Source organism: Pipistrellus kuhlii, unplaced genomic scaffold, assembly GCF_014108245.1.
Source record: "Pipistrellus kuhlii isolate mPipKuh1 unplaced genomic scaffold, mPipKuh1.p scaffold_m20_p_1, whole genome shotgun sequence".
In the NCBI taxonomy this organism is placed as follows: Eukaryota; Metazoa; Chordata; class Mammalia; order Chiroptera; family Vespertilionidae; genus Pipistrellus; species Pipistrellus kuhlii.
The window spans coordinates 92,187,841-92,200,315 of record NW_023425404.1 but is presented as its reverse complement, the minus strand read 5'-3'; the positions used below and the strand labels follow the sequence as shown (position 1 = coordinate 92,200,315).

At 36.3% G+C, this 12,475-nt stretch overlaps 1 protein-coding gene and 1 pseudogene across 14 annotated transcripts in view; one reads left to right on the top strand and one right to left on the bottom strand.

The window, feature by feature from the left end:
- Positions 1–12,475, bottom strand: part of MYO9A (myosin IXA) — a 384,919-nt gene that overhangs the window by 91,840 nt on the left and 280,604 nt on the right. For all 14 annotated transcript variants that reach the window (XM_045587331.1, XM_045587314.1, XM_045587304.1 and 11 more), the window contains one exon: positions 2,091–2,203. In XM_045587331.1, coding sequence (XP_045443287.1) covers positions 2,091–2,203 — 113 coding nt within the window. The remainder of the gene's footprint in view (positions 1–2,090; positions 2,204–12,475) is intronic.
- LOC118706016 lies at positions 3,165–4,485 on the top strand (annotated as a pseudogene).

Below are 12,475 nucleotides of genomic sequence, written 5' to 3'. Positions count from 1 at the left end.
CTGCCAGCCTGATTGATGCCTAAGTGCTCCCCTGCCAGCCTTATTGCCCCTAACTGCCCTCCCCTGCAGGCCTCGTCACCCCAAACTGCCCTCCCCTGAAGGCCTGATCACCCCTAACTGCCCTCCCCTGAAGGCCTGGTCACTACCAACTTGCCTCCCTTGCAGGCCTGGTCCCCACTAAATGCTCTTCCCTACAGGCATGGGTCCCCCGCTACTGCCCTTCACTACAGACTCACTCTTCCCCAACTTCCCTCCTCTGCCAGCTTGGTCACCCCTAATTGCCCTCCCTGCAGGCTGATCTCCCCCAACTGCCCTCCCTTACAGGCCTGGTCCCCCCCACTGCCCTCCCTTGCTGGTCATCTTGTGGCGGCCATCTGTGTCCCCATGGGGGCAGCCATCTTGCATGTTGGAGTGATGGTCTATTTGCATATTACTATTTTATTAGATAGAATAAAGAACCAAGATATTTATTTATTTAGTCTGGTTAATTTTTCCTTTAAATATTTTCCAGAGTAAGTTTTGGTAGTAAATGTTTTTCTTGAAATAAGTCAATTTTATTTGTACTTCAAGTTCATTTTTTAAAATAAATGTAAAATTACTTTAAAATGTCTTCTTTTCCTGTAATGATTTCTTCATTGTCAATTAAGATACTATAAAATTGTGTTTTTTATTATAAATTTGGTGTTTTTCTTTTTCTTTTATTTTTTTAATTTAATTTTTAATTTTTATTTAAAAAATATATTTTATTGATTTCCCACAGAGAGGGAGAAGAATAGAGAGCTAGAAAAGTCGATGAGAGAGAAACATTGACCAGCTGCCTCCTGCACACCCCCTACCGGGGATGTGCCCACAACCAATGTACATGCCCTTGACCGGAATCAAACCTGGGACCTTTCAGTCTGCAGACCGACACTCTATCCACTGAGCCAAACTAGTTTCGGCTCTTTTTCTTTTAATTTCTCCCCCTCAACACAATCCATGCCCAATATCATTCTGCACTAGCTCCAGATACACTGCAAAGTGGCTAGAAAAGCACATAACTACAAAATGATTTGCCTGCTGCCCCAAATATCCAACAGGCACCATACAGTTATTACAATGTTACTGATTATATTTCCATTGTTGTAATTCTCAATCTCTTCACCTTTTTCACCAAGTCCCCCAACTCCCTTCCCTTCTGACAACTATTAGTCCGTTCTTGCTTCTATGAGTCCATTTCTTTTTTATTTGTTGCTTATTTTGTTCCATTATATTCCACATGTAAGTGGAATCATATGGTATTTGTCTTTCTCTGACTGGCTTTTTCACTTAGCATAATACCCTCTAAGTCCATTCATTCTGTTGCAAAAGGTAACACTTGTTTCTTATGGCCAAGCAGTATTTCATTGTATAAATGGACCACAGCTCTTTTATCCACTTATTTTCTGAGGGGCACTTGGGTTGCTTCCATATCTTGGCTATTGTAAATAACACTGATTGAACATATGCATGCATATATTCTTTCAAATTAGTGTTTCAGGTTTCTTCACAGGATAATCACTGGGTCATAAGGCAGTTCCATTTTTAATTTTTTGAGGAACATCCACACTGCTTTCCATAGTGGTTGCAACAATCTGCATTTCTAATAGTGCACTAGGTTTTCATTTTCTTCAACTCCCAAATATATTTATTACAAATAAAATTTCTACATACTCTCTTAAAGAGAACATAATTATTTCCCAAAATATTTTTCCAGTTCCATTTGTAAATCACTTAACTCAGAATAAAATCTAAGTCCAAAACTGAAAAATATTTTTAATCTCATCTGGTCTAATCTCTTTTTTTACAACAACAAAAATATCACAAGTCATATAATGATTTAAAGACTTTGCTTAATTCACACTTAGAAAGATAAAGCTCATATTATATATCTGAACTATTATGTGCTTGTCACACAGTAGGTACTTAATACTTGTTGAAAATAGCTAAATTTCAAAACTAATTGTTCTGTCAATTATGCTTTTGAAAAGAAGCTAAGTATTTAACTACCGTATAGTCAACTAGGAAATAAATTATATTATCTCTATTAACTTTCAGTGTATATTTTATACCTTATATCCAAATCTGAAGACTTCTCTCTCACTGCCAACTTCGTAATTTCTCCTTGAGACATAGTCTTATGAAGCTTTGTTTCTTCATCAACCGCAGAAAATCGTTGTGATGTCTGTAATAATTACATAAGTGGAAGACTTTAAACTGAAACTCAGGTTATATAATTTTTTGAGAATTATACCTATTAAAAACATACAAAAATACATTAAGATTATACAGAGATTTACTGACATAAGAGAACCTATTAGAACTCTGCCTGGCGTAATCTGAAGTAAAGAAAACTTGGGTCAATGAAAATGCTAAATAGAACCTACCAGCTCAAGTTCTCTAACAGTTTAACAAAAAATGTCAAGTGGAACGATAAGAAAAAAGTTAAACCATCTAAAGATACTGACAAAAGATCCAGGACCTGACAAATATAAGATGCTAAGTACAGTCTTTCATAGCTCATTTTTATGGCTTAACTTGCTATTAAAGATTATTATTATATCCAGTAAAGGATTTAAAAGAGCAAGTACACAGAAAGAAAAGAGAAAACAGAGGAGCAAAGAATAAAAAAATCATTATTACCACCAATAGTTTAAATTATGAACAATTTATATGGCTATCCAATTGGGACCTGAATTTTAATTTGCAATTCCCGTGTCTTTTGTTTACAATATAACTTTTTAAAGAAGTGAATTTCCTGTTACCTATTCAAGTCATTTCCTAATATTTAATTTTTCTATAGTTAAAATATATTTTCCTTAACCTTTTTGTCTTCTTGACTATGGCCTTAACAACAAAAACTATCTTGAGTTGTTAAAATTTAAAGAACAAACTTCTGCTTCTGGCAAAGATGGAGTAAGAGGGACCCATTTTATCCTTTTGCTGAAATAACCACAAACAGAAATCCATACAAAACAACATGAAAACAGCACTTATCAAGATGATGGACAGTTATCCTTGAGAGAAGAGAAAGGAAAGGAAGTGTGTCCTACAACTGTCTCAGCTTAGTGACTTAAGGTTGTTTTCAGCTGCTACAGAGAGGAAGAATCCAGGTGAAACTTGGCAGACTCTCATGAGTTGAACACATGAAGCTAAAAGTCCAGAGAGACAAAGGTGACCAAAAGTCAGGAGCTTGGAGAGAAAAGGATGTACAGAGAAAGAACTTTGGAGATCTTCAGAGTTTACACATTGAATATTTAGCTGAGTACTAATCAACACCTCTGTGTCAGAAAACTGCCCAAGACCAGGAAAAGGCCACCTATAAGGATTAAAGGTAATAGTGCTCATCCCTCACAAAAGGCCAGTAACAGTGCCTGTGCCCAAGAATCAGAGTATACAACTTTATGATTCCCAGGGCATTGAGTAAAGTATACTGAGTATCTTGCCTCAATAATCAAGAACAATGCCTCAATAGTCTAGCCTAAGTACTGCTCTGCTTGAGTCTAACAAAATTTTATTTTATTTTATTTAATAAAATTGTGTGTTTAAGCTGTATGAATTTTACTTACATATAAGTAGTAAAATGACTACTACAGTCTAGTTAATTAACATATCTCCTTCACACAGTTACTTTATTTTTTCTTTGCTGATGAGAGCACCTGAAATCTACTCTCTTGACAAATTTCCAGCATTCAACAGAGTGAGCCTAGCAAACCTTAAAAGGAAAACCTAAAAGGTATAGATGCTTCCAGAACAAAGTTTTAGAATATTACTGAAATTTAACAGGCTCAAAAATATTAATCAAATATAAATATCCAACAAGACAAAATTCACAAAGTCAGGCATCCAGTAATAAATAACTAGGCATGCAAATAGGTAAACTATATACTAAGAACGAAAACAAAAATACTAACACAAATGTTATCAAGTACTGGTAGTTAGAGGACTGACTAAAGGGAAAAAACATAAAATGGCACATGATTCAAAATGGCTTATTTTTAGAGGCATTATTGGTTAACTCCACTTTCCACTGCCCTTTTTCTGAGGTAAAAGATGATAAAAATAAATAAATAAATAAATAAATAAAAAATTAAAAAAGGGAGGCAGATAGGAAGCCATTGAGGAGCAGCAGCCAAGGCTTTGTGCTAGCCCATAGCCAGGGGCCTCAACAAGGACCACACCAAGAACATGAGCAAGCACCACTGTGGATAACTCACCAAGCAAAATAAGTTTATGTGGGACATGATCTGAGAGGTGTGTAGGCTTTGCCCCCTCTGAGTGGCATGCCATGGAGTTGCTCAAGGTCTCTAAGGACAAGAGGGCCCTGAAGTTCATCAAGAAAAGGGTGGGACACACATCTGTGCCAAGAGGAGGAGAGAGGAGCTGAGCAATGTCGTTGCAGCCATGAGGAAGGCAGCAGCCAAGAAGGACTGAGCCCCATCCTCTCTGTGTATAATAAAACCTGTTTGGAGAAAGAAAAAAAAAGGAAGAAAGGGGTGCCTTTTAGAAATTAGGCATTAAAAAGGAAACACAGCAGAAGGTGAAAATTTATAATCCAGTGCTTGGCCAGCATGGCTCAGTGGTTGAACTTGAGGGTCATGGTTCAATTCCTGATCAGGGCTTATGCCCAGGTTGCAGGCTTGATCCCCAGTATGGGGCGTGCTGGAGGTAGTCAATCAATGATTCTCTCTCATTATCATTAATGTTTCTATCTCTCTCTCCCTCTCACTTCCTCTCTGAATTCAATAAAAATATATGCTTTTTAGGCCGAAGCCGGTTTGGCACAATGGATATCGACTTGGGGACTGAAGGGTCCTGGGTTCAATTCCAGTCAAGGGCATGAACCTTAGTTGTGGGCATATCCCCAGTAGGGGGTGTGCAAGAAGCAGCTGATCGATGACTCTCTCTCATCGATGTTTCTAGCTCTCTATCTCTCGCCCTTCCTGTCTGTACAAAATCAATAATATATATATATATATATATGTATATATATATATATATATATATATGTATATATATATATATATACATATATATATATATATATATGCTTTTTAAATTTTATAATCCAGTAACATAAAATAGAAGAATAATAATACCAGAAACACAATGTCTTTGCCATCACAATAAAAAACTCAAAAAGGCTGTGTAGAAAAGAAACTAAACTTTGCTACATTGGCAGAAGAGGAACCACTTGAACATGGTCTTTAAAACTACTCCAAATGTACAAAACTAATAAGTTGAAACGTACAAAATCTACACAAGCTACAGTAAGAAAACCAAAATTCAAACCAAAACAACTCAGTTGGTTAACTCCACTCTCCACTGCCCTTTCCCCTGAAAAAACAAAAAATAAACAAAAAACAAAAAGCAAATACCTAGCTCAAAGCAGAAAACTAATTTAAAAATGAATTACATATTTCCAGTAAGACATGGTCTCACTCATCTAGGGGAAATGATGAACAACATAGACTGATGAACAAGAACAGACCCAGAGACAAGGAGGCATGGATCAGACTGTTGGACCTCAGGGGGAGGGTGGGGATAAAAGGGAGAGATCAACCAAAGGACTTGTGTGCATACATATGAGTCTAACCAGTGGTCAAGGACAACAGGGGGGTGGGAGATAATTGGGGAGGGAGGAGGGATGGAAATGGGGGAATGAGGTTATAAAGAAATTTTTAAAAAATTACATATCCTCACATGTATGAAATACCTGTAAAAATTAAAAAACATGTTGAATGAATTCAGAAAATAAATAAAAACATAATGCAATAAAGACTAACTTGTAAGATGACTAAGGGGAAAAGGTACAAATGAAAATATAAAGGGACCTAAAAAAGGCAAGAGGATAATCTATATATGTGAAAGCCTAATATGCAAATTGTCCCCTTGGGAGTTTGACCAGGAGACTGGGAGTTTGATCGCTCACTATGAGGGAGGTGCAGAATAAAGGAAGGCCCTGGCTGGCAAGTGGCAGCCAGGGAAGGAAGGCCCCAGCTAGCAGCCAGGGAAGGAAGTCCCTGGAGAGCAGCCAGAAGGCCCCAATCGCCGACCAGGTCTAGTGACCCTACCCATGCATTAATTTTGTGCACCAGACCTCTAGTAAAGAATATAAGGTGATATAAAGAAATAAGGAAAAAAGGGTCAAGAGAAAGTGGCTGAAATGGAAGACAGGAAAATAAGAAAATAACTTGTTTATAATAACTGGAATTCCTAAACAAGGAAAACAACAGAAATTTAAAACAATAATCCATCAAAACTGTTCATAAATAAGGCAAAACCAGAATTTAAATATTGACAGAGTTCTGCAGGTATATGGAGTAACTGATCTACAATGATCAACTTGAAGACATATCAGAAACTTTAAATATAAAGAAAAAATTCTGAAAGCCTCCAAGTAAAAAAATCAAATAACTTATAAGGGCAAGAAAATTTTACTGGCAATAGGCTTATCAAAAATAAATAAGCAAGTAAACAATGAAACATTATTTTTTTTAAACTCAGGGAAAGTATGAATCAAAGATATTTTATATGGCAAAGATGTCCCTTCAAATATCAAGCTTGTAAAAACAACTCAAGGAATTCTGCATCTATGAGCCCTTCATGAGTAATTTACTAGAGAAGACCATCATCCAAACAAGAAATAAGTCAGGAAACTTCAGCAAAACATTTAATGTTATCATTCAATATATTTAATAGTATATCTCTGGCAAAAAACAAGGATGGGGACTAGGGAAAAAGAATAATATGGAAAATTACATGTTCTGACAAAGCAGAAATCTAAGAAACAAGAGTAGAAGGGAGAAGGAAAGTAGAGAGTACAGTAACTCATCAATAGTTGGGTTACAGTAAATGAGAATTAAAGAAGATTACACATTAAAAATTACTGAAGAATAATTGGTTAAAAAGTAGTAAATTAGACACAGCTGAGGAAAAACCAAGATGGCAGCATAGGTAAACACCTAAACTGCTGCCTCGCACAACAATTTCAAAACTACAACTAAAAGACAGACCAGACATCATCCAGAATCACAGGAAAGCTGGATGAGTGGAAATTCTACAACCAGAAGGAAAGAGAAAAGCTCACAGAGAATCAGAGGAGCTGCAAAGGACTGAGGCACAGAGGCACGTGCGCAGAGAGGAAGGGTGGCTGAGTGCCTGGCTGGTTTTCTCTGGGGGAGAGGGAAGGAAGCCCCTAACTGCACTGAACCCTAGTTCCGGGCAAAACCCCATGGACCCAGGCTCATACTTGGGGAGTCTGGACTGTCAGGTAGAAAGGCACATAGAGACTTGGAGACTTGAAGAAGCCATGGTGGGCAGGGGTCTGGAGACGCACACCCACGAATTTGCACAGAAAAGACTTATTGCTAAGGTTGCCGCTAGCTCTCCCTAAAGGAAGGGAGTCAGAAACTCCTGACTGCAGGGAACCCCAGTTCGGACTGCACTGAACTCCAGTTCCAGGAGAGCCTGGGGAAATTTGGACTATCAGGCAGAAACTCAGGGGAACCACGGAAGGCAGAGGTCTGGAGGTGCGCATGCAAAGATAGGGCTGATGGGAAACCAAGACTGTCTACTCAGCCCTGAGACTCTGCCCCATCCAAGCTGAGCACAGAGGCTTTTGCAATTTTCCAAGTCTGGTCCTATAAGGCTGTCTCCAGCACAGAAGGTCTCCTGGTGTATAAACACCTGATACACACAGCCAATTGGCCTGGAGGTCAATTCCTCCCAGTGATACCAACAACAATCAAGACTTAACTACAAGGCTGAACACACCGACCACAAAGGGGTTCACCAAGAGTGTCCACCTCAGGTGACTGGGGAGGCCGACCCACTGGGCCATATAGGAAACCTAGCACACAAAGCCACCCTACCAACTTATGGAAGCAGCAAAACTGCCGAGAAAAGGAAACAGATCACAAATGAAAGAAATGGAGGAAAACGAACAACTGGATATAGAATACAAAATCACAGTTATAAGGTTTTTCAAAAACTTCCTAGAAAAGGCCAATAAATTTAGCAAGACCCTCGAGAATATGGAAAAGGACAAACTAGAAATTAAACATACACTGACTGAAATAAAAAAAAATATTATACAGAGACCCAACAGCAGACTAGAGGAACACAAGTATCAAGTCAAAGATGTGAAATACAAAGAAGAAAAACAAACAAACAAACAAAAACACTCAACTAGGAAAGGGAAAAAAAAAAAGAATTTAAAAAGTTGAAGATAGTGTAAGAAGCTCTGGGACAACTTCAAGCATACCAACATCAGAATTATGGGGATGCCAGAAGAAGACAGAGAACAAGACACTGAAAACCTATTTCAAAAAATAATGACTGAAAACTTTCCATACCTGGTGAAAGAAATAGACTTACCAGTCCAGGAAGAGCAGAGAACCCCAAACAAAAGGAATCCAAAGAGGACCACACCAAGACACATCATAATTAAAATGCAAGAGCAAAAGACAAAGAGAGAATATTAAAAGCAGCAAGAGAAAAACAGTCAGTTGCCTACAAGGAGCACCCATACGATTGTCAGCTGACTTCTCAACAGAAAATATTCAGGCCAGACAGTAATGGCAAGAAATACTCAAAGTGATAAATAGCAAGAACCTATAACCAAGATTAGGCAGCAAAATTATCATTCAAAATGGAAGATCAGATAAAGAGCTTCACAGATCAGAAAAAGCTAAAGGAGTTCATCATACCAAACCAGTATTATATGAAATGCTGAAAGGTATTCTTTAAGAAGAGGAAGAAGAAGAAAAAAGTAAAGATAAAAATTATGAACAACAAACACATATCTATCAACAAGTGAACCTAAAAATCAAGTAAATTAGAAATCTGAGGAACAGAATAAACTGGTGAATATAATAGAATCAGGGGCATGGAAAGGGAGTGGACTAATAATTCTCATGGTGAAAAGGGTGTGGGGGGTGCGGGAAGAGACTGGACAAAAATCGTGCACCTATGGATGAGGACAGTGGGGGGGGTAGTTAAGGGCAGAGGGTGGGTTAGGAACTGGGTGGAGGGGAGCTATGGGGGAAAAAGGAGAAACTATTATAATAATCTGAACAATAAAGATTTATTAAATTTTAAAAAACTAGTAAATTAAAGGCATTTTTAAAAGTCATATACAAATGATAACAACCAATAGAACAAGAACACAACCCTCCTTACCAAAAGAAATTTTTAAAGAGAAAAAAAATATTTAACATAACACAGCAAATTTGATGTAGCACAATATAAAACTACAAGAGTTGAGACTGAATATCAGTTATATTAATAAATATGAACAGATTGAACTCATCTATCAGGGGAAGAAATCTTTAATTTGGCTCACAAAGCACGACCAAACTATACTGTATAGAAAATGCACATCTAAAACAAAAAGATCCAGAATGGCTAAAGTAAGGGATGACTAAAAGTATTCTGGGAAAATAGAAATAATAAGAAAACAGAGGCTGTGATTTTACTATTTAGAAGAATTCAAGCAAAAAACAAAAAACAAAAGCCACCATTCCCAATGATAATAGGTGACTTTAACACAACATTCATTGTGGATAAGACAGATCAAGTGTACAAAAAAATAAAAATATAAAAGACAACATAATCAATAAGGTAGAGATTATGGATATGTACTAAAATTTTACACTCAAAATAGAAAATACACCTTATCAAATGCACATGATATATTCACAAAAATGGATCATATAATAAATTTTAAAAATACTGATTGTTTCATAGGAAACTCTATGCAATCTTCAATGAGCAAAGCCACAATGCTATAAACTATCCCTAACTTTCTCAAGGGAATAAAATACACATTCAGTGTATTTAAACATTGTGGCTATTGTGTGAGGGACACCAATCCAAAGCTCTTATGTCATAAACTTTTTTCAATACCAACCAGCTTTCCAACTATCCAGACCACCTCTAAATCACTAGCTTATACACTGCCTCTCTTGACTTCCTCTTTCTGAGAAATTACTAAGACCTAATCAAGGTTGATTTTCACTTACTATAAAAAAGTTAATAAACTTAGCCATATTTAATTAGCAGGTTTTTCTAGCTGATTTTGGGGGAGTGGACAGCGGAAGGAAGGAAAACTCAACACAGCTAAGGATTGGAGAGTATCTCAGAGAATAACACACAGAAATAAGAATATAAGAAGCAACAGCAGTTGGGCAGGGGAAAGGGGGTGAGAAATATAGTTTTATCATACTGGAGATAAAAAAAAAAAAAAAAAAAGACAAATTCTGGAGTGCTATTTTGAAGTCATACCCATAGAAATGATTGGTTTAATTCTGGAGAATGGTAGAAGAAACTATACATAGAAAACTGTAATGTTACCTATACCAATTCTATGAATAAGGGATAGAAATTATTTTACTAAACTCACTATTCAGAAGATTGAGAGACTATAATCCTCTATAAAAACCACCTTAAAAATACTGCTTAGCATAATGTCATTCTTCTTGGGTAAAAGCCAACATAGTGGGTATAAGAACTGAGAGCAGCATACATAGACTAAACAATTACTCAAATGACAGAGTTAAAAGTAGAAATTAAAAAAAAACCACACATACCAAAGTCTTAAGGAGAGAAACCATTATTCTTGTTTCCACTCCCCCACAACTGGTTAATGTCATAAGGAGCAATAATTAATCAACTTAGGAGGTAATGTTTATCAAATTCCCTTCATGTAATTTATTTATAAATTGCCTTTATCCTATCAGATGTTTCACAACTGGAAAGGTTAAATGGCTTCTTCCAAGATAAAATTGACACACATTTTAGCAAAAGTCAGTGATGGCACTTTGTCCAGTAAAAAAGCAAAACAAAACAAAACAAAACAAACAACAAAAAGCGAAAAAACTACAAAACAATAATTTTTTTTAAAGCTCATGTGCCATAGAATAAAGCCCATTTAAAATCCAAAAGATATCTCAATTTTGAAAATTCAGTTGATTCCATTTAGAAACAATTAGTCTTCACGTTCACAATATCAAATATTAGAACATAGCATATTTTCAAGATAAACAGAAATACTTTAAAACTGTCCCTACCCTTCCCAACCCAACCCAACTAAATATCTATCAGCATATTATAGAAAGCAAAGCTTCTTCAAGCAAGTATCCACCAGAAGCAACCACCATCACTTGTTCCTAAAATAGTAATGAAACAGAAGAGCAGTGAGAAAGCTGGAGAGGTGACTAACATACTACAGAGATTGTTCTATAACTACTGGCATGCAGTGACTGTCAAGCGGATGAATAGAATCATTGGCAGAGACTATCAGCTAGAACCCTTAAAGGGGCTGAATGCTCCAAGCAGAAAGCCCAACTTCCTGATTCATCTTAGTAGAGTTCTTAGTAAGAAAGAATTCTACCACCAAAAAGACTAAGGTTTGTAACAAAGGAAACTCTCAGGAACAAAGCAGCAACTACAAATATTAAGTTCTTCCACAAATAAAGTATTTATTTACTATGCTTTAGAGAATAAATTAAGCATGCTCCCTATTCACAGTAAAAAAATATATAGGCAGTACTTTTCATTAAAATTAGTTTGCTTCAGCCTTGACTGGTTTTGCTCAGTGGACTCAAGGGTCCCAGGTTGGATTCTGATCAATGGCATGTACCATGGTTGTGTGCACATCCCCAGTAGGGGGTGTGCAGGAGGCAGCTGATCGATGTTTCTCTCTATCCTTCTCCCTTCCTCTCTGTAAAAAATCAATAAAATCTATTTTTAAAAAAATTAGTTTGCCTCATCCCAGAATTAATCTTTAACTAATATTCATAAAAGAGTATGTGTTGCTATTTATAACTAAAAAACAAGGCACCTCCAAAATTGAGTTATTTTATTGTACCTGAAGAGAGGGCTTTGGTCTAATTATATATATATTAGTGGTATACAAATTGTTCCAATAATTTACAATCCTAGTTTAGCTCAGTGTAATGAATCATTTATCCAATTAGAAAACTGATTGTGCACTTTTCTGTGTTGTTTTTTCTTCCTTAGAATGTCAATATTGTCATTTTAAAACTGGGTCTATCTACAACAAAAAATAAAGAAAAAGAGAATATTCTGGAAATTAGCAAAAATTTTAATAAACTTGATCTTTGGCACAAACAGCTTAAAATAGGTCGAAGATAAAATATTTAATGAGTCAAAAGAAGACCACCCTAAAATTTTTCTCCCATAAGAAAAAAAAAAAAAAAAAAGAGATCCAACTTAATTAAGGATATGCATGGAAATAATCTGCATATCACTCCACTTTACAGTGTAATGTTTTAGTACATAACAGACATACAGGATCCTTATATTGTGTATTTTCCAGGTCAATTCCAAAATTAACACTTTATATGCACAAATACATTCAACACTTGCCCAACTTTAGGGTGTCTCCCCAAAATGTATATAGATACTTTGAATAATTATAAAGGCAGTGTTT